At 39.8% G+C, this 25,584-nt stretch overlaps 2 protein-coding genes across 4 annotated transcripts in view; one reads left to right on the top strand and one right to left on the bottom strand.

Annotated features, from left to right (window-relative positions):
- LRIG2 (leucine rich repeats and immunoglobulin like domains 2) overlaps window positions 1-25,584 on the bottom strand; it is a 64,610-nt gene that overhangs the window by 29,751 nt on the left and 9,275 nt on the right. For all 3 annotated transcript variants that reach the window (XM_059135429.1, XM_059135430.1, XM_059135431.1), the window contains exon 2: window positions 362-427. In XM_059135429.1, coding sequence (XP_058991412.1) covers window positions 362-427 — 66 coding nt within the window. The remainder of the gene's footprint in view (window positions 1-361; window positions 428-25,584) is intronic.
- Window positions 1,862-3,183, top strand: LOC131809846 (small ribosomal subunit protein eS27-like). Its single transcript, XM_059137262.1, has 2 exons — window positions 1,862-1,952; window positions 2,894-3,183. The coding sequence occupies exons 1-2, from the start codon at window positions 1,862-1,864 to the stop codon at window positions 3,181-3,183; spliced, it is 381 nt and encodes a 126-aa protein (XP_058993245.1).

The raw sequence follows: 25,584 nt of genomic DNA, 5'->3' as shown, positions 1-25,584 counted from the left end.
TCAAGACAAGTCAAGACATGAAAAAGTTTAAACAACAGAGAATTTCACTGACTGAAACCAGCAAGAAACATGCAAAATATATTTATTCTGAAAAGGGGGGGGGATCTTACATTTTGGCCCCAAGAAAGTAGATAGAATAATATTTCTACACAGTTTGCAACTAATCACCAACCTAATAGCGCAACACCCAGAGAGCCTGTAATGGTAGCAAAGCCAAAGACAAGTTTAGATTTAAAAATGTCTTTTAAATTTTTTCTGTCAATTTCGGACAGCATTTCTGATTGAACATCCTCAAATTCATAATGCATCAAATCCACCTCTAAGAGTTTAATTTAAATTTAAACAAATAAAAGTAACTTACACTTCTTGTAAGGTTTGAGATTCCAAACTGATGTTCCAGTCAGACAAGCGATTATGACTCAGATCCCTAATGGAAGACAAAAGATCATTCTTAGTTCAGTGTTGGAAAAGAGACTTAACGGAAAAAAAAAAACTAAACTAAACTAAAACGTAATCTAAAAGCCCCATTGAATATAAATTTGCATAACACACACAAAAAGATGTTTATAAAGAATAAATATCTAGATTTCAAAACAGCTATTTTACTTTTTCTTCACTTTTATGAGGTCTTTTTAAAAAACTAACTGGGGAATACAGTCACATGTTTCAATAATCAAAAAGTGTAAAAGAAAATATAGTTAAGTCTCCCACCCTGTCACCAGCCATTATGATTTCCATCCCCAACAGCAACAAATGAAAATCTACCATTTCTTGAGCAGCCTGCCAGATATTTTATGCACATACCAGCAAATTTTTACAAAAATGGTAGATTAATTTATGCATTAATTTGCCTTAGTCTTTTCACTTAACAATACATCTGATAGACCATTCCACAGCAGTATTATAAGGTTCTTTCATCTTTTTTGTGATTATCTTCTACTTTTATTGTAATGAACTACACTTTACATATTTTTGAAAGAAAATACACTTTTTAAAGTAACATGTTATATAATTTTTCAAGTATTGTATGTACTTTAAAGTATTTACACATTATAAAATAATATTGTAATATACTGCATTATACTTTAGCAGTAGATAAAAGAAGATTGATTTTGCAAGTCAAGATAATGAGCTTCTATATCAGAACTAAAGTTGACCATATCCTTAATAGAGATACAGTCTTCCTAAAAAAAGCAATCCAGCTTTGGGGAAGAAAAATCCATCTCCAAAATTATGTTAATGATGATGACTGGTGGTAGTGGTGGTGGCTAACATTCATTAAGCATCAGGCACTCCTCTATGTACTTTATACACACACGTTAACTACCTAAATCCACCCAACAACCTTGCAAGGCAAATACTTTCACAATCCCTGCTTGCCTAAGACAGAAACCGGCAGAGAGCAGTAATTTGTCAATCCAAGGTCATACAGCTAATAAGTGAGGAAGCCATAAACTTGAAAATCCATCTCACTTTTGGCAAGTAAGTTTGTTAGATATAGCAGAGATTTCACTGAAATTAGTCACAAGTCTAAATATTTAAATAGGCTTTAAAAATTCACCTTGATGCTTCCTGGCATCTTTACAAGGCTGAAGTGGAATCCAGCCCACACAAGCTGTCTGCCCAAGAGATGTATTATACATTACAATATGGCTAGCAATAGGGATACACCAGAGAAACATTACAGATCACTTTATCTCACTGTGCCATCACAGGCAGTTGACAGATGCACACAGGTCTGAATGATGTCTCTATCACAGCAGAACAATTTGTTCTCAGCTAGATTCACGTCTGTCCATCTGTAAAATTTAGCCACTTTCATTTAGAAGCTTAATTTACACCGTAAGATAATTAAGGCTAGATGAAACCATCCCTCTTCCGCAACAGTTCTAACACCTTTATTCTAAGATACCTGGCACCAGATATCAGCTCAAGGACACTCATGACTAGGGGTATGTGCTGGGAAATGCTAGAGATAAAAATAGGAATTTACTCCACACAAAAATCTTATATTCAGATACTTTCATCCAACTCACAGTTGCTACTAAACAACACTGGATTTTATGCAAGTGGCATGTCAACTAAAGAAGAAATTCAGCTCTTCTAATTTAAGTTAGATAGTCCACATTCTGCTCCAAGGTGGCCGGTCTGGCAACTATGACCTGTGTAGCAAGCTAGCACAGTATGATTTAATTCCGAATCTGATGCTTGCTAAAATTTATTTTTCCCCCTTTTACAGATTAAGAGCTTTCATTTTAATCGTAACAGTGCTTCTAATGCCTTCCCAAACCCTAATCTCTCTGGCAATGTAACTCTTGACTATACTCATTTCCTACAGTTCTCTCATGGATGTCAATGACCAGATAATCACTTTTTTTTTTCTTAAGATTTTATTTATTTATTTTACACACAGAAAGAGAGATCACAAGCAGGCAGAGAGATAGGCAGAGAGAGGGGAAAGCAGGCTCCCGCTAAGCAAGGAGCCCAATACAGGGCTCGATCCCAGGACCCCAAGACCATGACCTGAGCCAAAAGCAGAGGCTTAACCCTCTGAGCCACCGAGGCACGCCCCCCCCCATTTTTTTAAAGCAATAATCACTTTTAAAGAAAACTATTATCAAAGAAATCTAAAACAAGTTAACCCAACTCACACATGGTATAAGCTACTTTGTATTAAGTATCAGTGAAAACTGTCCAGTGTCTCTACTGGGGGGAAGGAGTGATTTTCTCTCTTTCTTTGAAGAACTTCTAAAGGCTTTTTGATGGAACTCAAAGGATACCGGAAATACTTTGGAGCCTCTCTACAGGATAATGCTGTCTTAAGAATATATGCCTCAGATGCTGCAAGCCCAATCTCGTGCTGCTCACAAGGGGTGTCAACGTTAGAGATCAGACTGTCTGGGCTCACGAAAGATCAACAGGCTTTTGGCTAGAGATTTACTATACCCGTCCTCGGAAAAGGAAAAGAAAAAAAAAAAACATAAAAAGAAACAGCTAGTTCAAAGCCCACATTCCTATTTTATGGATGTACAAGGCCCAGGCTGCTACAAGATTACCACGGTTTTCAACCATGCTCAGATGGTCTTTATTTGTGCGGGCTGTTCAACAGTGTTGCTGTGCAAGCCAACAGAAGGAAAGGCCAGACTCACAGGGTGTTCTTCACTTAGAAGAAAGCAACACTAACGATCCACACAACCTCCTGAACTTGTGTTACATGGCAGAAAGCCTAATCAATTCAGTAATTCCAGTTATGTACCAAAATAATGTAATTATGTTTAATTTTGTAAGGTACACAATGGTTCTATTTTGGTCTCAGTTTGTTTTTTGTTTTTTTTTTTTTAAGATTTTATTTATTTGACAGTGAGAGAGGGGACACAAATAGAGGGTGTAGGAGAGAGAGAAGCAGGCTCCCTACAGAGCAAGGAGTCAAATGTGGGGCTCGATCCCAGGACCCTGGGATCATGACCTAAGCAGAAGGCAGACACTTAACAACTAAGCCACCCAGGCACCCACTGTCTATTTTTCAATAAAGTTTTGATTATGGATGGATTAAAAAAAAAAAAAAAAGACTATATGCCTCAGAGGTCAGAACCCCATAATGAGGCTCTCTGGACCTTTCTGTGACAAATCTGCATTAGGTGGGATTTTAAAACACTAACAGTAAACTAAAATACACTCCCAAAGAAGTACTACCATAGAAAGCAACCACAGTAGTTCCCCCACTCCCCATTATCCGCAGTTTGGCTTTCCATGGTTTCAGCTGCTCACAACTGTGCTCTAGAGCAGATGACTCTAACGGTAGCTCACAATGCCTACATCATTCATTTTACTTCATCTCATCACATGGGCATTTTATCATTCCACGTCATCACAAGAAGGGTGAGTTCAATAAGGTGTTTTGAGAGATCACTTTCATATAACTATTATAGTGTATGGTTAGAATTGTTATTATTGCTGTTAATGTTTTATATGGTGCCTAATTTATATATTAAACTTTATCATAGGAATATATAAGAAAAAAAGCGTATATAGGGTTCAGTGCTATCTACAGCTTCAGGTATCCGCTGAGAGTCTCAGAATGCATCTCCCGTGAATATGGGGGAAGGGAGACTACTACAGTATAAATCCGTATAGTTGTTTGAGTTATCAAAATTCCAGGTGTTGGGGCGCCTGGGTGGATCAGTCAGTTGTTTCTCCCTCTCCAACTTTCCCTGCTTGTGTTACCTCTCTCGCTGTTTCTCTGTCAAATAAATAAATAAAATCTTAAAAAAAAAAAAAAAAACAGGTGTCTAAAATTATATGGATTGATCTGATCATCAGGTATTCATGCAATAAACACTTACTGAACCATGTGCTAGGCCCTGTGCTAAGTACTAGGGTTACAAACTATCAACTATAGTAAGCTTTTTGTCTTTTCTGAAAGCAGCATTTACAATACTTAGGTGGCATCACTGGAAAACTAAAGATAGACTGAACATCAACTCAACCATTCCCCTTCTTCCCTAGTAATGTATGCATTCTTTCATACCTAAATCTCCCTCTGGAATTTAATCACAACATGTGCATATGAGAGTGCACAGACACATCCTTGCTTTCCATAACCATGCTCTTCCTATTTCTTTTTTTTTTTTAAGTACTTCAAGGGGCTCCTAGGTGGCTCAATTGATTAAGCATTTGCTTTCAGCTCAGGTTGTGATCTCGGGGTCCTAAGACTGAGACCCGCATCAGGCTTCCTGCTCAGCAGGGAGCCTGCTTCTCCCTCTCCCATTGCTGCTGGGATCCCCTTCTTGTGCTCTCACATGCGCTAACAAACAAAATCTTTAAAAAATAAATAATAAAAAATAAAGTACTTCAAAAAGGCTCAAGTAGACTAAAATTGGAAGATTTCGATTATAAGATGTAAAACTCTTAAAGATTAAGAATTTGGAGGGGTGTCTGGATGGCTCAGTCGGTTCAATGGCTGCCCTCAGCTCAGGTCATGATCCCGGGGTTCTGGGATGGAGCTCCGCATCAGGCTCCTTGCTCAATGGGAAGCCTGCTTCTCCCTCTGCCTCTGCCTCTGCGGCTCTCCTGTTTGTGTTTTCGCTCTCTCTCTTTGTGTCTTCGCTCTTCCCTGCTTGCTGTCAAATAAATAAAATCTTTTAAAAAAAAAAGTATTTGGATACTTAGTCTCTCGCCGTTCTTCCCAGGTGCAAATCATTAATTCCATTTAGTTTGCATAAGTTAATACAGGCTTGTCAGGGTTGGTTTTTATTTTTAAGCAAAAGTCCTGAAATAGAGAACTGTCCTTCAAATATTTTCACCCTGAACATCCCTAAAATGTACTTAAAAACTTTAAGTAGGGGCACTTGGGTGGCTCAGTCGCTAGGCGTCTGCCTTCTGCTGTGGTCACAGTCCCAGGGTTCTGGTCTCAAGCCCCACATCGGGCTCCCTGCTCAGCAGGAAGCCTGTTTCTCCCTCTTCCACTCCCCCTGCTTGTATTCCCTCTCTCTGTGTGTGTCTCTCTGTCAGAAAAAAGAAAAGAAAAAAAAAATCTAAAAAATAAATAAATAAATAAATAAATAAAATAACCTTAAAGCAATCTAATGCTTGATAAACAAAACCTAAAGAGTCTAGCTTTGTAATAGTCAATAATATTTGTTTCTTTCCTTTATTTCTAAACATCACTAATATCTGAATATTTATGGATATAATGCTTAGAGAGTAAAAATCTCAGAGAATGCCTTATCTCAATGTTGTAAACTCAGCTCCCACTCATGCTAATTTACAGGGATGTAGCTGTAATAAGTCATGAATTATTAAAGTTCTTGATATCATGTGGAGCCAGAGGTGCCATTAATGTAGTCGTTTAGTACCATCAGGGTGTAAATAATTCATAGAATGTACAGGGCAATCACAACACTCAGAGGAAGGGAATCAAAATCTGCAAGCTAATTGCAGAAAAGTCCTACAGCAACACAGATGCAGAGGTTTTCTTCTGCCCAGTCACAAGTGTGCACTTCTTGAGTCATCATCAATCTTTTTTGAGAATCTGCAGCACTAATAGACTCAACAATACTGAGAAGGGGGTCCCTTCTCAATAAAGTATTGTTGAAAAAGTTAAGAATACATCATATCCAACAGTTTAGGTATGTCGATGCTGTACGTATTTATCCAGCATAATTTGCCCTTTTGTTTTGCTTTTAGAGGGAGAGAGAGCACACACGCATGCAAGGTGGGGGGCCACAGAAGGTGAGAGAAATAATCTCCAGCACTGAGCATGGAGCCTGACGTGAGGCTTGATCCCACAATCAAGATCATGACCTGAGCCGAAATCAAGAGTTGGCCAGTTAACAGACTGAGCAACCCAGGCACCCAAGACAGAGATTTCTGTTCACAAAAGAAAGGTCAGGGGCCCCTGGGTGGCTCAGACGGCTAAGTGGCCAACTCTTGATTTCGGTTCAGGTCATGATCTCAGCGTGGTGCGACAGAACCCCATACCAGTCTCCAGGCTCAGAGCAGGGTCTGCAGTAGAGTCTCTCTCTCTCTCTCCCTTTGCCCCTCCCCCTGCCCAAATGCCGGCAAGGCAGGCAGGCGCGCAGGCGCGCACGCGCGCGCGCGCACACACACACACACACACACACACACACACACAGTTCTCTAATAAATTTAAATAAATTTTTAAAAATTTTAAAAAGAAATAAATCCCTGTCTTATTAAAGTGTATCTAGCATAATTTACTTTTAAAAATAATACTCGGGATTATCATTACAATGAGTTGTAATACTGTAATTTTAAACAAGTTGATGACCTTGAGTACTCCTGAAATATACTAAAGACAAGGATCCCAAAACAACTCTTTTCTTCTTTTTTTAAAGATTTTATTTATTTATTTGTCAGAGAGAGAGAGAGAACAAGTGCACAAGCAGGCAGAGAAGCAGAGGCGGAGAGAGAAGCAGGCTCCCTGCCAAGCAAGGAGCCCAAACGGGCCTCGATCCCAGGACCCTAAGACCATGACCTAAGCCGAAGGCAACAGCTTAACTGACTGAGCCACCCAGACGTCGCCCAAAAGAACTCTTAAAATCCTGTCTTTTAGGTTTGATTTTCTTGTAGCACTACCAGCTTTACACCAAAAGCTATTCCTTCTTAGAACTGTCAGCAAAAATTTCACTACCTGAAATTTTTCTAATTTGTTGCTTTTTTTTTTTTAAACATTTTATTTATTTGACAGAGATTACAAGTAGGTGGAGAGGCAGGCGGGGGGGTGGGGTGGGGGGGGAAGCAGGCTCCCAGCTGAGCAGAGAGACTAATTCGAGGCTCCATCCCAGGATCCTGGGATCATGACCTGAGCCGAAGGCAGAGGCTTTAACCCACTAAGCCACCCAGGCACCCCCTAATTTGTTGCTTCTAATCAATTGCCATAAGCTAGGAAACCCCAGTGCTTGAACTGTCTGAAGTAGGAGTAAATGAGATCTGAGTAAGAGTCTGAGCAGCTACTTTATGAAGAAATGCTTTGACTAGAGATACTAGGTAAATTATCTTTAGGATAAATGAGATTTTATTATAGCATGAAGCATAGTGTGATTCCAAACTAAATCTTCTATCCTTCATTTACTCTATTTATTTGTAATACACCATACAACATTTTTTATACTCCAAAATGGAGGTGGTAGGAAGATGGCAGCATTCATTTCAAGAATCAGAGGGAGGTTCTCTTTTCTTCCATTTTATTTCACTGGGTTCTTAAGGACTTAAACTACTGCTTCACTAGAAGGAATACAATGACAAAACAGGAAATACGAATTCTATAGTTATATATATTTTTTTAATTTAAATTCAATTAGCCAACATATAGTACATCATCAGTTTTTGATGTAGTGCTCAATGTACAGTTATTTAAGAATAGTTTCCACATGACCAGTTTTGGGGCCTTGGGCAAAGCATCCAATGTCTCTAATCTTCAGTCTCTTCTAACGTTAAATAAGAACACTATACTGATCTCCCTCAAGTGCTCAGGAGATTAAAGAATATATACCAAATGCTTAGCATACAAATGAGTAGGTATATAATAAGTTATTACTGGACTGAAAGAGAATGATTGTCAAGCACTGTCATTTTTTCTGAGTATTTATCTATTATATATGCAGACACACAATCCACTTTCCAAGATAAAACCTTAATTAATTGGAACTACTCCCCTACATTAACTTAAAAGTAGTAAACTAAATATTGCTTGTGAGTTCCAATTTTTTAAGATTCCAAAAACAAGGCAATCCACCAAACATTTAGTCAAGTTATTGAAGTACATACCTATACCACAAGATCTGATATACAACCTATACCAGTTGTACCTCTACACATAATTATGAAGAGATATCTACCAGGAATTTACTGGAATTGCAAAATCATAAAATAAAAAGAAATCTGTTTATTAAAATGGGATCACTTAAATAACTTAGGAAAGTTCCATACAATAGATATCTCTGCAGTCAGTAAAAAAGAATAACAAATTTCTTTTAAGATTTTATTTATTTGAGAGAGAGAGCACAAGCAGTGGGCGGAACAGAGGGAAAGAGAAGCAGACTACCCACTGAGCAGGGAGCCCAAGGTGGGACTTGATCCTGGGAATCCAGGATCATGACCCGAGCTGAAAGCAGTCGTTCAACTGACTGAGCTACTACCCAAGCACCCCAAAAATAACACATTTATTTACGTATGGTACATAGCATGGCTTCATGTGTGTGCAGGCACATGTGCATTTCAAAGAAAAGAAAAAAGATATATATGTGTGTGTGTGTGTAGAACTTCAAGAAGTATACCCAAGAAACAGTTAATGGTGGGTTTTCCTTAGACGGAACAAAAGAACTGTTATTTTTGCACTTTATATGCTCCTGTACTGTTTTAATAGTTTACCATGGGAAAATATTATCTAAAAATAATAAACTCACATATAAGATCTATCTTCAACTAAGAATGTAACTAAAAAAGTTTTTTAAGATTTTATTTATTGGACAGAGAAAGAGATCACAAGTAGGCAGAGAGGAAGGCAGAGAGAGGGGGGAAGCAGGCTCCCCGCTGAGCAGAGAGCCCCATTTGGGGCTCAATCCCAGGACCCTGAGATCCAGACCTGAGCCGAAGGCAGAAGCTTAACCCACTGAGCCACCCTGGTGCCCTTAGAAAAGATTTTAATTCAATTAATTTTCTAAGAGATTAGAATCTGGGGCGCCTGGGTGGCTCAGTCCTTAAGCGTCTGCCTTCAGCTCAGGTCATGACCTCAGGGTCCTGGGATGGAGCCCTGTATCGGGCTCCTTGCTCAGGGGGAAGCCTGCTTCTCCCTCTCCCATTCCCCCTGCTTGTATTTCCTCTCTTACTGTGTCTCTATCAAATAAATAAACCCTTTAAAAAGGGGGGGGGGGCTAGAATTCTTCCCACAGACTGTTTGCAGAATAATTCCCTAAACTGACCAAATCAGGTTAATTATGAACTGGACAAAAGGGGAAAAAAAGGTAACTAGATGGTTCTTGTATATTCCTAATCAGTAATATGCCTCAGAAAGTGGAAAATGTAAACATACTAGACTCTTTAGACTGATGTATGAAATAGTAAACTCCATTTTAGAACCTAGTGTCTGGCCTTCAAATTTCAAGCCAGTGAAGAGAGTTGGAATTTTAGCAAGCAGTACAAAACCATAGCATACTAATAAAATAATTCAGCAATAGCAAAACAAATGCTGCTGCTTATACATGAAAATATACAAAAAACTATGCATTTTCCATCATTATTAGTAAGCATTTTCTGTATATCAATTGAATTCACATCCTTGTATCAGACCATATTTTTAGATTATAAAAATTTTTAGGAGTAGATATTAAAGTAAGTTATCTTATCATCTACATTACTGGTAGAAAAGGAAGGTCTAATCAAAGCCAACCATCAGTTGGGTTTCTCATTATTAATGTAATCCATCATTCCTTAATATCCACATAGTTTAACTTGGCACAAATAAGCATACTTATGCTCATGGTCGGTTATGCTTTTCCTGCAGCAACCTGCCAAGATTCTGATTATACAAGCAAGATAAAATAGTGATCCTGAAAACAGATTGGTAAAAAATAAAAATACGTACAAGGAACCCAAAGTTAAGAAGTATTGTTACAAACTTACTTATACCACACTTCACTGATATTGCATTATTTATGATTTAACTTTAAAACTGCTAATCACCACTAGTTATTCTGACAATTATTCCTGCAGTTAATTTTGTTACAAATAACATAATTTCTTCTTTGGGGAAAAGTTGGGGAAGGACAAGGAAAAGAGAAAGGTAAAGAATATACACACTTTTTTTTTTTTAAAAGGCTGATAGCAAAGTAAAGGTTGCATTAACTATTCTGTTCCATTGGTTTTTGTCCCAAACATGAAATTAATAATTAGATAGGATGCAGTTACTTAAATTGCTTTTATTTTTTATTTGCATCAGCTGAACATCTTAATACTTTTGATGACTGGAATATTACAGAATAAACAAGTTGAAAAAGTACTGGATAAAAATTTCAGATATTTTTCAAATATATTTTTGCTAAACTGTTAATATGATATGTTTTTCTCTACTGCTAAATGCCCATCTTCCATTAGGATTGAAGAACCTTTAAAAAATAAAATATACCATATGAACTGTCATGGACCAAAGATGAGGGAAATGTATTTTCTAGCATCGGGAAGAAATGATTATCTTAATATACAAGTAAGTCCTGAATATCCGTGTGCTGACTATATATGTTGTAGATCAAGAAATGCAAAATATTTTTAATATAATGAAACATAAGGACAATATTCCCTATAAAAATAAGTGTCCTTCAAAGCATAAAGGACTTTCAAAGAATTAAGCAAAACACAGATCTCAATTAACATTCAATAAGCAACAACTGTCTGTGGTTCAGTGGTTCTCCATCACTGTTGCAGCATCACCAGGGAAGACTTGAACATACTGATGCTGGGGTCTCACCCCAAACCAATCAAATCAGAATCACTGGAGTGTGGAGCCCAAGCATTGGTATTCTGTAAAAGTTCTCCAGGTGACAGTTTATTGTGCAGTGAGCACTGAGAATCACTGCACTCATCCAGAAATCGAATAAACCAAAGCCTGTGGGCCAGAGGATGTTAAGATTCTCTCAATTCTTTTCCTTTGCTTGCCCTACAATAAACCTATCAACGAAGACTTGACACCCATCATTTGCCAGGCAACACACTAAGCAGGCATGAACAAAACAGACATTTTTGGAGTTTACATGCTCCCTCTCGTAGTTTACAGAATTACCCTAAACTAAAGTCTCACCAGCACCGAGATGCCACTAAATTCTATTCACTATCAAGATGAAATTCCTATAAAGTAAATTCCTGGGGCACCTGGGTGGCTCAGTTGGTTGAGCACTGGATTCTTGATTTTGGCTCAGGTCATCATCTCAGAGTCATGGGATTGATTGAGCCCCATATGGGCTCCACATTGAACACACGGAGTCTGCTTGGGATTCTCTCCTTCTCTCCTTGCCATTCCCCTGGCACAGACTCTTCTCTCTTAAAAAAAAAAAAAAATCCAGGGGCACTTGGATGGCAGCGATGTCAGCTGAGCATCTAACTCTTGGTTTCAGCTGGGGTCTGATCTCAGCATCATGAGACCAAGCACCACATCCAGCTCTGCACTCAGTGGGGAGTCGGCTTGGGTTTCTATCTCCCTCTTCCTCTGCCCCCCATAACGCTGCATGCCTGCATGTGCTCTCTCTCACTGAAATATATTTTTTTTAATTCCTACTTGTACCACAGGAGGGTGGGATAAAAGAGTAAAGGAAGAAATGGATGCTTTTATTTCTATTTAATACATTTCTGTTTTGCTTTTTCAAAATGAGAATATATGCCCTCTCATAATTTATATATGATTTTTGAAATAAGATTTTTTTTTCAAGATTTTATTTTTAAGTAATCTCTACACCCAACATGGCACTCACCCTTACAACTCTGAGATCCAGAGCTGCATATTCTCCTGACCAAGCCAGCCAGGCGGCCCAAAATGAGATTTTTTTTTTAAGATTTTATTTATTTATTTGACAGACAGAGATCACAAGGAGGCAGAAAGGCAGGCAGAGAGAGAAGTGGGGAAGCAGGCTCCCCCCTGAGCAGTTAGCCCGATGCAGGGCTTGAACCCAGGACGGTGGGATCATGACCTGAGCTGAAAGCAGAGGCTTTAACCCACTGAGCCACCCAGGCGCCCCCAAAATGAGATTTTTAAAATGCACTTGTAGATAAATGCAGCAAGACATATTAGTTGATTCTTTGATAATCCTTGGATACATACTTCACTGGGGACAAGTGGGATTTGGGTTTGGGTAAAAGAGTCCATAGCAAAGTTAATGACCCTAGGCTTCTTTAATTTACAGTTACAGGCTTGTTTTTTCTAATCCCTTAACTATTGTTTCCACACCCAGCAAGATCTTACCAGAAAGGGCAAAGGTTGAAGGTAAAACTCCTTCCGGATCTGAAGAGCACACTACTGCTCTTCTTTCCCAGTGGTTCTAACACCTGAAATTAAGAGCCAATGGGGCAAGGCAATCCCTAGAGGTAAAGTTAATTAAGAGAACCAAACAGACTGCTCAAACAAAAGCAATTAAAACACTTTCCTTCTACCAAATTATCAAAGACAAAATTTTTAACAATAATCAGTGCTAGGTGAAGTATGGTAAGACAGGCACTCTCAAGGGTGCCTAAGGTTTAACTTGTTAACTTATGCTGAGTTCCACGTAAAATACCAAGGTAATTCAGGGAAGACCTGTGTTAACAACCAGCCCTGTATGATCTGTAGCAAATAAGGCATTAGTTCAGATTCCTTAAGGCTCCCTCATTGTAGGCTTTCTTCTTAGGTATCTTCTGAACTAATGTTTGAAGACTGCATAAGACTTCAAGGACGGGATCGCATCTTCTGTATACCACTTCCCTAGATAGACCAGGATAAAAATGAAGTATTATTCCCTTTCCCCTCAATGTACTTTAGGAGTTTACCAGTAGGTCTGGTGTTTCTCCTAGCGCCTAGAAAGATAAAGTATGTGAAAGACAAAACACCTTTTGAAGTACCCCTACTCTAGAAACAGATGGCTGCTGTACAAGTTGAAATGAAGTTGTGCAGGCTATTAAAAACTCCTCGAACCACAGCTGTAAGCCATGATGACACTGTGTGTGCAACTGATTATTCACTAATATTTAGTAATTATCTAACAGATGCTGCAAAGCCCTATAAGAACAAAGATGATCAGAATAGATGAAAGATTATTTGTGCATGGAAAAGTTTCTGGGTGTACTCAGACAAAATATCCCAGACAGTGTAAGATGAGAGCCAGAGTTAGCTTAATTTAATGTGCCTATATTTAGAATTTTTGTTTGTAAAAAAATTTTTTTTGACCTTAAAATACAAATAATTAGCTAATACCCTAATTCATTCACAGTGTTTACTATGGTAAATGAGGTGCCCTGAAAAGAAACCATCTAATATATAAAAGACTAGAGAGGCAAATGAGAAAAGACCGCTTTGAACTTGTCTTGATCTCTCTGTCCTCAGAAGACACAACCATACACTTTATTTACTACATTCACTCAACAAATACAAATTTTTGAGTACTTACTGCTGATCACTGTTTGTCTACAGCAATGGACAAAAATCCATGCCCTCATGGTAGTTACAAATCTACTGAAAAGAAGGCAAAGTAGAATATGCAGCACATCAGAAAACGATGCCTGCTAAAGACAAAAAGGGAGCCAAGGAGTTCCAATGGTCTCTGGGAGGGGAGAGAGAATCTGAAAGCCCAAGATTCTTGTGGAGACTGGTATAAATAAGAATCAAGGGCACTGGGGCACCTGGGTGGCTCAGTGGGTTAAGCCTCTCTGCCTTTGGCTCAGGTCGTGATCTCAAGGTCCTGGGATGGAGCCCTGCATCATCAGGCTCTCTGCTCAGCAGGGAGCCTGCTTCCCCTGCCTCTCTGCCTGCCTCTCTGACTACTAGTGATCTCTCTGTCAAATAAATAAAACGAAAATCTTAAAAAAAAAAAAAAAAAAAAAGAATCAAGGGTATAATGACACTGGTGCTGATGGTCTCATGGCAGGTGCTGATTGGTAGAGAGACTGTGAGAGGTGAGAGGAATGAAGATGTAGAGCATCTTTCCAGTGTTTTACTCTGAAAAGTCAACTTGGAACAGGGTAGTATTATCCAGAGCAAAAAGAGTTTACTCTGATTTCTACCATATGGAAGCCTAGAGACCAAGAGAAGGAAGTCCTACTAGGTTTGATTAGAGAGAACCGGCTTTCTAAACACACTGTATGCTCAGTTCCATATAGTCAATCTTACTTCTCTGTAGTAAGTATGGTGAAAATAACACGAACACAACGGATGGAGGAAGTAGAAAATAAAGGTTGACAGTAATAAATGATAGTAATAAATAAATGAAGTAAATGAGGGACCTTAGTAGAAAGGAAATCACATCAATATTGTTTTTTAAAGGACTCATTTACAGTTCACCACCTTGTCAAAGTTCTTTTCACTTTCCAGCTCGATTATTCAACTAAAGAGTATCAAATTATGTCAATGTTATGTCTCTGCCTCTCACAGTTTTCTTCACAACATACAATGGAAGGTTGAGAGTTCATTTTCAGAAAAACATACATACCTGCAGTGAACTTAGGGCCCTCAAATCAACTTCCCTAACACATGCATCACTTTCTAAAACCTAAGAATGTTTTCCAAAGCATATTTTAATCCTTGCCAGTATCACTATAAGTGTAGAAAGGAAGGACACTACAAATTAACTGTTCCCCCCCCCCCCCGCTTTTTAAGAGATTTTATTTATTTGAAAGAGAGAGTGCACACAAGCAGGGGGAGTAGAAGGAGAGGGAGAAGCAGACTCCCCACTGAGCAGGAAGCCTGACCCAGGGCTTGATCCCAGGACTCCAGGATCATGACCTGAGCTAAAGGCAGACACCTAACCAACTGAGCCACCCAGGAACCCCTATCTTCCCCTTTAGAAAGGAAATACAAAGTATCGACAAAGCTATGTAATTTTTACTTGCTATCACACTGGTAGTGAGATCTGGACCTTTGAAAGGATAAAGGGTGAGTCCACCTGTTAACTAACAGTGAAAACATTCTGCCAATGTTACTGACCAAGGGCAGCAGCTAAAAAGGTTGAAGCTCATGTCACCCACAAATTTGGACTTTCTTAAGAGTTATCCAGTGTAAATCAATGTCCTCTCCGTAAGCTAAAGAACTCATCTGTTCACAACTATTCTAAAAGAACAAATGCAAACAACTCTTAAAGTTATCATCATGAGAACAGAAGTGATAAGAAACTAGAAATAAATACATATGAAATTTAATTAATCAAATATAGCAGTGATTCCCACTGATCCATGATGAAGTTTTTACCAGTCCACAGTGAAACAAAGATAGGAAGGACAAGATGACAAGTTTTCCATAAAGTTAAATATATTTAATCTACAGAATGCCTTTATTTCTATAATTATACACTTCCTAATTTTTGGTCCTGTCATGAAATGACCATGAAAACAAATAATTGGAGGATAGGGATTCTAATGGTGTCATTTGATAAATCAAGAAGTTGACTGATACATGTGGGCCTCCAATTCCTGCATGTAGTGTGTGTGTGTGTGTGTGTGTGTGTGTGTGTGTGTAGTATCAGAATAATGTGATACAGAGCTTAGCACCCATGGTTAATCCAGTCAAATTTTGAATAACCAAATAAAATATGAGTTTCTGATACACAGAAGCACAAAGACAGAATCCAAACAGGTTTCTGTCTCGCAAAAATTCCGTTTCTTCTACCTTTATTCCTATACACAACACTCCTGACACCAGATGTATGATTTCCCACACACACAACCAATTCACCACCACCAACTGGATGTCCCACAATTCAGTTCAGGCATTAATGGGAGTTACAGCACACCCTACAAGTTAAGAGCTCAGTCCCAGAAGACTACCCCCAATTCACCCCCACAGCCCATCTCACTTCTCTATAAGAAGTATGGTAAGGAGCACCTGGGTGGCTCAGTCACATAGGCATCTGCCTTCAACTCAGGTTGTGATCTCAGGGTCCTGGGATCAAACCTGGCATTGAGCTCCCTGCTCAGCAGGAAATCTTCTCCCTCTCCCTTTGTCCTTCCACCGCCACCTCTCCCCCCAACCCCACCTTCCTCATGCTCATTCACTCTATTTTTTTTTTTTAAGATTTTATTTATTCATTTGAAAGTACAAAGAGTGAGAAGCAGACCTCCTGCCACGAAGAAAGCCTGAAACGGGGCTCAGTCCCAGGACCCCAAGATCACAACCTGAGCCAAAGACAGATGTCCAACCAACTGAGCCACGCAAGCACCCCTCTCTCTAATAAATAAATAAAAATCTGGGGCACCTGGGTGGCTCAGTTGTTCAGCATCTGCCTTCCACTCAGGTCATGATCCCAGGATCCGGCCCGTACCCAGCTCCCTGCTCAGGGGGAAGCCTGCTTCTCCCTCTCCTACTCCCTCTGCTTGTGTTCCCTCTCTCACTGTGTCTCACTCTCTCAAATAAGTAAAATCTTAAAAAAAAAAAAAAAAAATCTAAAAAACAAAAAAAGAAGTATGGTGAAAATATCACAGGCACAAAAGGTAACTCTAAGTAGCAGGCGCTATGTCAGGAGTCAAAGACCAAGTATTAGAGCACAAGATATTTCCAATGCTCTCATCACTTGGAAGTTTCAAGGATTTCAGCTCTGCCACCAACCAGGGTCAGAGACCAGTATATACTTTTTATATTATTTCACAGCCCACCTTGGTCTCTGGCCACAGACCCCCTTAAAGCAAAAAGATACACAACTCAAAAGATACACATTAGAATCCCATTCAGTCATTAATAATTGTACTCGTCCATCATCATCTCATATGAAATTGCTTTCCAGCCAAGGCCACTCAGGTTCACAGGCTTCTAAATCTTTTAAGGTCACAAAAGCAAGAGTGGTATAAGCAAACAAAGTTTCAGCAAGGCATCTGAGATAACGAAGAGATGATTATCATCTCTTACTCTGAGCCCCTTTTGAGGTGCTAACATTGGATTTCCCTCACTATACAACCCATTTATTCATCCCTCTACCCTCAGCTACTATTGCTCCTTCTCTCCACTTAACACGCAAACTCTTTCCCCTTTGGAAGAGACATCAGGTCTGGCTACTGTGATCTAGATTGCAAACAGCAGTAACAGACTAGCAGGAACCACATCCCCCTCAGTCCACTCCATTCAGTTGGGGAAAGGTTATATAGATGTAGAACCACTAGGCTCCTCTTACCACCAAGCAACAGGAGTGGCATTCACTCTTAACCTCAATTTTGCCAGATGAAGCAAAGGCACAACCCATCCCATCAGGCCCTTGGGATTCCAACCCAAGCTTAAAAATACAGTCTCTTGCTAAGGAATCACCTGTTTTCAGCACTTTGTATCTGCAGCTCTGGTCATATGACTGGTGTACCAAACACAAAGGAAAAAAGTTGAGGTGATGTGAAGAAGGAAAAGAACAGTCATGACATGAGGATACTCCTCTCTTGAAAAGAACTACAGTCATCCCAGCACCCTTTGCCATCCCCTCTTCCCCAGATCCACTGGGAAAAAAGAGGACTCTGCCTGGTGGGGCCACTCCTTTAGCCCCACCTCACAATGAATGAGCATACACTCTCATGAACATGGGTAAGCCACACGCTCAGGTCTTTACCTCCCATTTTACACAACCAATGTTTCCATTACCTGTTCAATTCTCTATTAAACTAGTACTCTGAGGACATCTCTCTGCCCATTTGTTAGACACTATGAGCTGTATATTCCTCAGTCTAAAGAAATTATGGTTGGCCACCCAAATTGTTATAATTATCTTCTGTTCCAGTTCTTCTGTAGTAATTTGAGTATTTGCATCTACTGTCATATAGCCAAAGCCCAGTCCAGACTCAGTGTCTACTCTTGTCAGGACCCATCTGTAACCTACCAGAATTACAGCATCAGTCTTATTGCCACCAATATGTAGGGCTTTCCTAACAGGAATCTGCCACCTAGCCATCTACAATCTCTATTTTGCCTGCCGATAAAACAATTCTTACTGGCATTTTGTGCCTCAGAAGGTAAGGAGGATTACGTATATATTCAGTCATCTTTACATTGCCCCATTATCCACTCCTGTCCACCCAGGTGGCCACCTCAAGCAAGCACACAGGAGTATGTGCTTGATTCCAATTGCCTTACGAACCTGAAAACGGGTTCTTCTGATGAGCACTGAGATGCCCTACTTTAACGCACACTTCAAATTCCCGCAGCGATTTCCACAGGGCTGTGCTCTCTGTGGGCATCCCTCTAATAGGCCAGGTAGGTTTCCACTGTTCTTCTGCCTAGCCATATGGCCAAGCCACTGGCCACTGCCTGTGAATCAGTAAAAACCCAAACACAGGGGCTTTTACCACTGTTCAATTCATCCGTGCTTCTAGGAAAATAGCATGCAATTCAATCCACCAAGCTAATTTGTCTTCACCTTCTCCAATCAGAGTGGTGGCCTTCTAAACAGGAAGTTCACTTTGGAACTGCCATCCCCAACCAAGGAGCTCCTCACTGGTCAGTTATGAACTGTTTCTAGGACTCTGCCCAAGGGACAACAGAATCCAGCAGCTCCACATAGTTCCCTAGTCGTTCTGGGGGGAAAGAACCTTCCTGCTCTTGAGTATCTCCTCTGCTCATTTCCATTTTGGTACAGAACTCTCCGGGCACTGCCCTACCTAATGAAGTGTTATCCGACATTGTGCAAAACGTCATGAGTATTTCAGTTTGCAAGATTATTTTTATGATTTTTAGTCACAGTGGCTGTTTCAATTACTGGTCAATAGCAAGGCAGTAATTGCCCTTCAAGCGGGAATTCTCTAGTCCAAAGTCCAGAAAGTCATTGCTGGGAGGCACTCAGAGGCTTTTGCCATAAGCCACAGTCTGTATGGTACACTACTACCGTAGACTAACGCAGAAACTTTGTCCATACAAGCACCTGGACTTCTATTCTACATTGTCTGGGCTTGGGCAATCTTACAGGTTCCCCTTTAGTGTATCCAATTAATGTTGAAAGATGGCTTTACCTGACTTCGGTTTTACAATAATAGGTAAAGGAAATATTCCCCAGTCAGACAGAAGGTCCATCTCCCTAAATACAATCAGGTAAAAACTTGTTCGAATACACCCATTCTCTCAAAAACTTTCACCTTATATTCCTAACTATAGCCTCCAGCTGAAACTTACGAACACATCTTGGTTCTACAATACTAGGAAATCTGATTCCCAAGCTAGACGCAATTCATTTCCATAAAACATTCAGGTAAAGGAGACACTTCTTTACATACAGCCTTGTTTAAACATTCCAACTTTCAAAATCCTATCAACCCTTCTATGTTTCTGTTCCTTCAACTGCAATAGGGCTTTATCAATGGGTTCTGGTATTCGAGTGCAAATACCACAGCGCAAGAGACTCCCATATCAAGGAATCCTGGGAACTTTCCTTCTCCACCTCCTGATTATTTTACCCACTCTTGTGCAAAAGGCTTTGGGTCTTCCCAGGGATGAAGCCAAGGGACCCTGGCCCTTCATCAATTTTTAGCTCACTGGGGCACCTGGGTGGTTCAGTGAGTTAAGCCGCTGCCTTTGGCTCAGGTCATGATCTCAGCATCCGGGATCGAGTCCCGCATCGGGCTCTCTGCTCAGTGGGGAGCCTGCTTCCATCTCTCTCTGCCTGCCTCTCTGCCTACTTGTGATCTCTGTCAAATAAATAAATAAAATTTTAAAAAAAGAAAAATTTTTTTTAGCTCACTTAATTTATCTACCCAATGCCCCAAGCAATTACTAGTCACATTACTCACTGTAATCTCTGCCTTTAGATTTTTTAAATTTCTCCAAACTGGGATAAATAGAATATACTTATTTGAGGCCCTTTATGGGGGGGGGGGGGTGCAGATAAAGGTCTCTGTGGACTGCCCAACCTTAAGTAGTGTTGTACTAAAATCTTTGTCTTAACCCCATCAATATCTATCTTATTCATCCAATTTTTTTTTTTTAGAAATTTTATTTATTTATCAGAGACAGAGCACACACAAGCAGGGAAAACAGCAGCCAGAGGGAGAAACAGGCTCCCCACTGAGCAAGGAGCCCAATGCGGGACTGGATCCCAGGACCCCAGGGCCATGACCTGACCCAAAGGAAAACGCTTAACCAACTGGGCCACCCAGGCATCCCTAATTCATCCCACTTCTTAATAACCATCTAAAGCTTTCCATTCTCCTCACTTGAATCCTGTGGTTCTTCCCTTTCTTTTTCCTTTGTCTTGCTCCAAATGATATATGCTTTATTCACCTGATTTCTTAAAATTATTTAATATTTTCCACATTGGGGTGCCTGGGTGGCTCAGTCGGTTAAACATTTGCCTTCCAATCAGGTCATGATCCCAGGGTCCTGGGATGGAGCCCACATCAGGCTCCCTGCTCAGCGGGAAGCCTGCTTCTCCCTCTCCCATTGCTTCTGCTCTGTGAGTCTCTCTCTGTCAAATAATAAAATCTTTAAAAATAAATAAATGAGTAAAATAAAAATTTCCATCTTGCTAAAACTAGTCCCTTGATTCTTTCCTTTGCCTTTCCTTGTTCTCTTGCTAATTAACCTGATACTTTTATTAAGGGCTATAAAACCTGGGGGGGGGGGGCGCCTGGGTGGCTCGGTGGTGGGTTGAGCCGCTGCCTTCGGCTCGGGTCATGATCTCAGGGTCCTGGGATCGAGTCCCGCATCGGGCTCTCTGCTCGGCAGGGAGCCTGCTTCCTTCTCTCTCTCTCTGCCTGCCTCTCAGTGTACTTGTAATTTCTCTGTCAAATAAATAAATAAAATCTTAAAAAAAAAAAAAAAAAAAAAACCTGGGAGGGGAAGCTGAGACAGCAAATATGTAAGGCTTCCCCTATTGTCCCTAGGTTTTGCAGCACTTAAGGTTATATGGGGTGTTCATGCAAAAGAGCTCCCCTTAACCACAGCATTTACTATCAATAGAGTAACACACATACTCAGCAGATGAATATCCCAATTATCATAAACATAATCCCACTGAGCTTATATATGAAGCATACCATCTGCTCCATTGAGGGTGGTGTTCCACTTGGCATTACAGGGCCAGGTGGGCAGTCCCCATTATCAAGGTAAAGAGACCTTAGAGTGGCTTTTATCCAGACCACGAGGCTGGCTGTTCCCTCGGGAATAACCTGCTTTGGGTCTGGACCACAGACAGCTATCTGTGATTGCTCCATAGTGAGCCATGCATCCTGCACCAACCCAAACATAGTCTCCCACACTACAGCATTTAAAACGAGATACTTCTCCTAAGTTACTCTCCAAACCCATTTTAATAAAGGTTCTTCAGAAAACTGCTACTACTGATCCACAAAATGAAAACAACTCCTTCACACAATATTCCCTGGTTTCAGTAATTTCTCGCTTTTGCCCTCCCCCTTACACCAATGGTCTTCTTGGTGACCAGAGGTTCTAGAGGTAACTTTTTGTTGCCTTTGCATAATTTTCCCCTTGAGGGAGGCAACTTTGGGGCTAGTAGTCAAAACTGACTGAGTGAAGTTTGATCAAAATCAGACCCAGAAGTCTCTTTTAATTTTATTTTAACTATCACACATTACAATAGCCAAAGGACTTAACATTTCACCTTTTCCTTATTAGTTTCCATTTCCTTACATATATCTAGTGAACCAAAGTGCTGGAAACTGGATCCATCTCTAAACTCCACTTGTAACTTTTATATTCAGTAACTGAGAGCAGGACAGCTACTGCTCCATACCAGAGGTGAACACATGTCTCCCAGGATCAATGGCTCCACATTCCCCATCCTCTACCCTCTCTTCCCAAACCATGTTTCTATAAGCCAGGGCCACTCTAGTAAATCTCACTTCTGTGACACCTGTGTTAAAAGGAAAAAATATTCAATGACACCTGTTAAAACCTCATGAGAAAACTTTATTCAAGGTGGTACAGGTTTTCTCTTCAGGTATAGGAACCACTGTGGTGACATTTTTGCAATGAAGGGGAGAGTGGTCTCAACTCCAAATACTGCATGGGCAGGTGGGAATTTATAGCCAAGGAGCAGGGTGGTCAGCCAAAATCAGTGCATGGAAAATCACTAAAAGGAAAAAACAGGGATAAGGTGGGTTCTGGCTAACCAAATATAAGCAGATTCTTGCTGAAGACAGGCCTGGGTAACCAGACAGCACCTGAAGAATGCTGGAAGGTAAGAAAACCAATCAGACATCAAAGGGTATGATCAGATACCAAGGGTGTGATCCTACAGTGAAGGCTTCTTGCTTAACTGACTTAGCAGGGCTCTTGCTAAAACTGCTTTTACAAGGACCTAGAAGGAGGAGCCCAGAAGATGATTCAGGAGCCTAAAATTTGGTCAACCAAAGAATCTGTCTGTCCTATTCTTGTCCAAGGAAAGAGGCATTCATCCCTCCTCTGAACAATTAAGTCTATTCTCTTTTTCAGTCGCCTTTTGTCCATTAAGGACCAGGGAAAGCTTCTGTTGGGACTTAGTATTAAAGGATATCAGCTTGATGATGCTAGTATTAAAGGATATCAGCTTGATGATGCACAGGCATTTAATGAGGGGAGCTTCTATGAAAATACAAGAAAACAAAAATTAATAGTTAGATTAGAAACCTAGTTTCTGAGTCCAGAGGAGTGCCAGCTGAAATTCCAGAGTAGAGCTCGAAGCATCTTTAAATGGTGGAATGAGGGTGGCAGTAGCCATCTGAAGAATTTTCCTGGTTTGTAGTCTGAATGCCTCTGGTGATGGCACTGGGTGTTCTGGTGAACCTCTCGTCCATAAAGCAGGAGGCACAAGGGTTGCCCATATATATGATATGTGGTGATTTGGTTTTTTTGGTGTGTTTTTTTTTTTTTTTTTTTTTTTTAATTTTGTACCAAGTCATCCAGCTTTAGCTTGCAGGGTTTCAGGAAAAGAGCAGTTTTAATTTTCGGTGATGTCAAGCAGAAGGGTGGGAGAAAAAACTACAAACATTAGTTTGAAAACTTAGAGCCATTAGTTTGAAAAACTACAAACATTAGTTTGAAAAACTGAAAATTAAATTTTCAAATTAACTGAAAAATTAAAACCATAAACATTAGTTTGAAAAATTATAAACAACTCTGGAGGAAACCAGAGTTGAGTATCTGGTAAGGACTGGCAAAACATGCAAGACAGACTCCACAAGGGTGCACTACAGATCTGCACTGAAACAAAAAAATTTCTCTCTATAGTGAACCTTTCAACGAAAGAATTCTGATCTCACTTAAAGCCTGGGATATTTAAGTCTGTCAAGTTGTCTAAGTTGTTTCTGTGACATTTCAGTTAAAATAAAGTTTTTAGTTTTTGTCTTAAAAAAAAAAAGCAAAAAAAAAAAAAAACCAACCAAAGAATTCTGACCTCATTAGATTTGTCCGATTATTTACATAGGTGCAGCAAGAATAGTGACTGCCCATCCAGTCATTTTTTGAGTTTGCTTTTACTGGACCTTTTCATACAGAAATATCAGATTAAACTTTAAAAGCCTCGGGGCACCTGGGTGGCTCAGTGGGCTTAAGCCTCTGCCTTCCACTCAGGTCATGATCTCAGGGTCCTGTATCAGGCTCTCTGCTCAGCAGGGAGCCGGCTTCCCTCTCTCTCTCTCTCTACTTGTGATTTCTGTCAAATAATAAATAAATAAAATATTTTTATAAATAAATAAATAAACAAACTTTTAAAAGCCTCTGCGATTATGTAGCCAATCCAGGAATTAGCTACCAAACTTTGTCTTCTCATATCTAAAGCCTGAGACAATTCCTCTTTCCTTGGGATCCCCAAGATAGCCTGAGATTTCTGGGCCTGCCAGGAAGTAACACTCCTTACTCACCTATAACGCTGGGAACCCTGTAGGACAGATAGCAGGCCAGTTTTTCCAAGAGCAATAGCTTCATAAGGGCGATCTTACTCCCTTTAAACCAGATTTTATGCATGTCACTCTCAACTATAACATTACAGTTGAAGCCCTGATAATAAAACCAATGTTTCCAATTGTATCCTGTTACAAGAACAGATTCTTCTTCAACTTACACAAATAACCACAGTATCCTGAAAACAAGAATATGCACTAAGAGTTTCCAAATTCTGGAGGGATCAGAGAGGTAGAAAAAGTAACTGTTTCATCTTTGTTCACAAAGGTATAATCAGATTGTTGTAAGCTACAGTTTAAGAGAAAAAAGGGGGGGCTTTCTTTAAATCTGGAAAACATTAAAGAAGGAGCACTGTTTCAAACAAAGAGGCATTAAAAAAATATAACCATCTTCTTCAGTTCATTTGGTCCCATGTAATTAATTCTTATTCTCTTCGATCTTGGGTTAGCAGTTTTATGAATCCATCAGCTTCTTCATTAGTTCTGGAAATTCTTACTCAGCCCAATGCATTGCCTTAAAATTATTCAACTGAGGGATGCCTGGGTGGCTCAGTCAGTTAAACATCTGCCATCAACTCAGGTCATGATCCTGGAGTCCTAGGATCAAGCCCTGTTTTGGGCTCCTTGCTCAGTGAGGAGTCTGCTCCTTCCTCTCCCTCTGCCCTCCCACCTGCTCATGCTCTCAAATAAATAAATAAATCTTTTTTTAAAAAATTATTCAACTGACACCATTATGGAGTATTCTTGCCTGTAGCTGATTGTAACTGGTCTCAGAGAAGAATGAAAGTAAAACAACTTGTCTATGAATGAAAAAGACTTATAACAGCCATGGTTAAAATTCTGATCAGAGTTCATTTGATAAGCAAAAAAAGTTATTCTTGTATCATATAATACTTTAACATACTAGACAACAACTATAAACTTCAAACATTTCTGGGAATACCAAAATTAGTAACATATATCCATACACAAATAACCTAAGAAGGTTTGTCATCATTTCTTACTTGACAATGCGTCCCATGTAATCTAACATAGCAAATAAACCTAATTAGTTTAAATGTCTCTTTTACAGGGTGAGCGACAAATCCTTTGACATTTTTTCAGAGGCCCTCTGAAAAAATTATAATATTAAAATAAAGTTAGTGTGAGGTCAAAAAATTCCATGTAGGGGTCCCTGGGTGGCTCAGTCAGTTAAGCACCCAACTCTTGATCTCAGCTCAGGTCTTGATCTCTGGGTCATGAGTTCAAGCCCTGCACTGGGCTCCATACTGGGAGTAAAGCCTACTTAAAAAAAAAAATCCATTTAGAATTTTATTTGGGGAAGTTGTCAAAAATGTCAAATGGTTTAAATGCCTGATTAAGTAAGGGGCACTTGGGTGGCTCAGTCTGTTAAGTGTTTGATTTCAGCTCAGGTCATCATCTCCACGTCCTAGGTTTGAGCCCTGTGAAGGGTTCTGCACTCAGCAGGGAATCTCCTCCATCTCTCTCTGCCACTCCCCCTGCTCATGCTCATTATCTCTCAAATAAATAAAATCTTTT

Source organism: Mustela lutreola, chromosome 10 (assembly GCF_030435805.1).
Source record: "Mustela lutreola isolate mMusLut2 chromosome 10, mMusLut2.pri, whole genome shotgun sequence".
Classification (NCBI taxonomy): domain Eukaryota; kingdom Metazoa; phylum Chordata; class Mammalia; order Carnivora; family Mustelidae; genus Mustela; species Mustela lutreola.
This window is presented reverse-complemented; position numbering and strand designations above follow the sequence as displayed.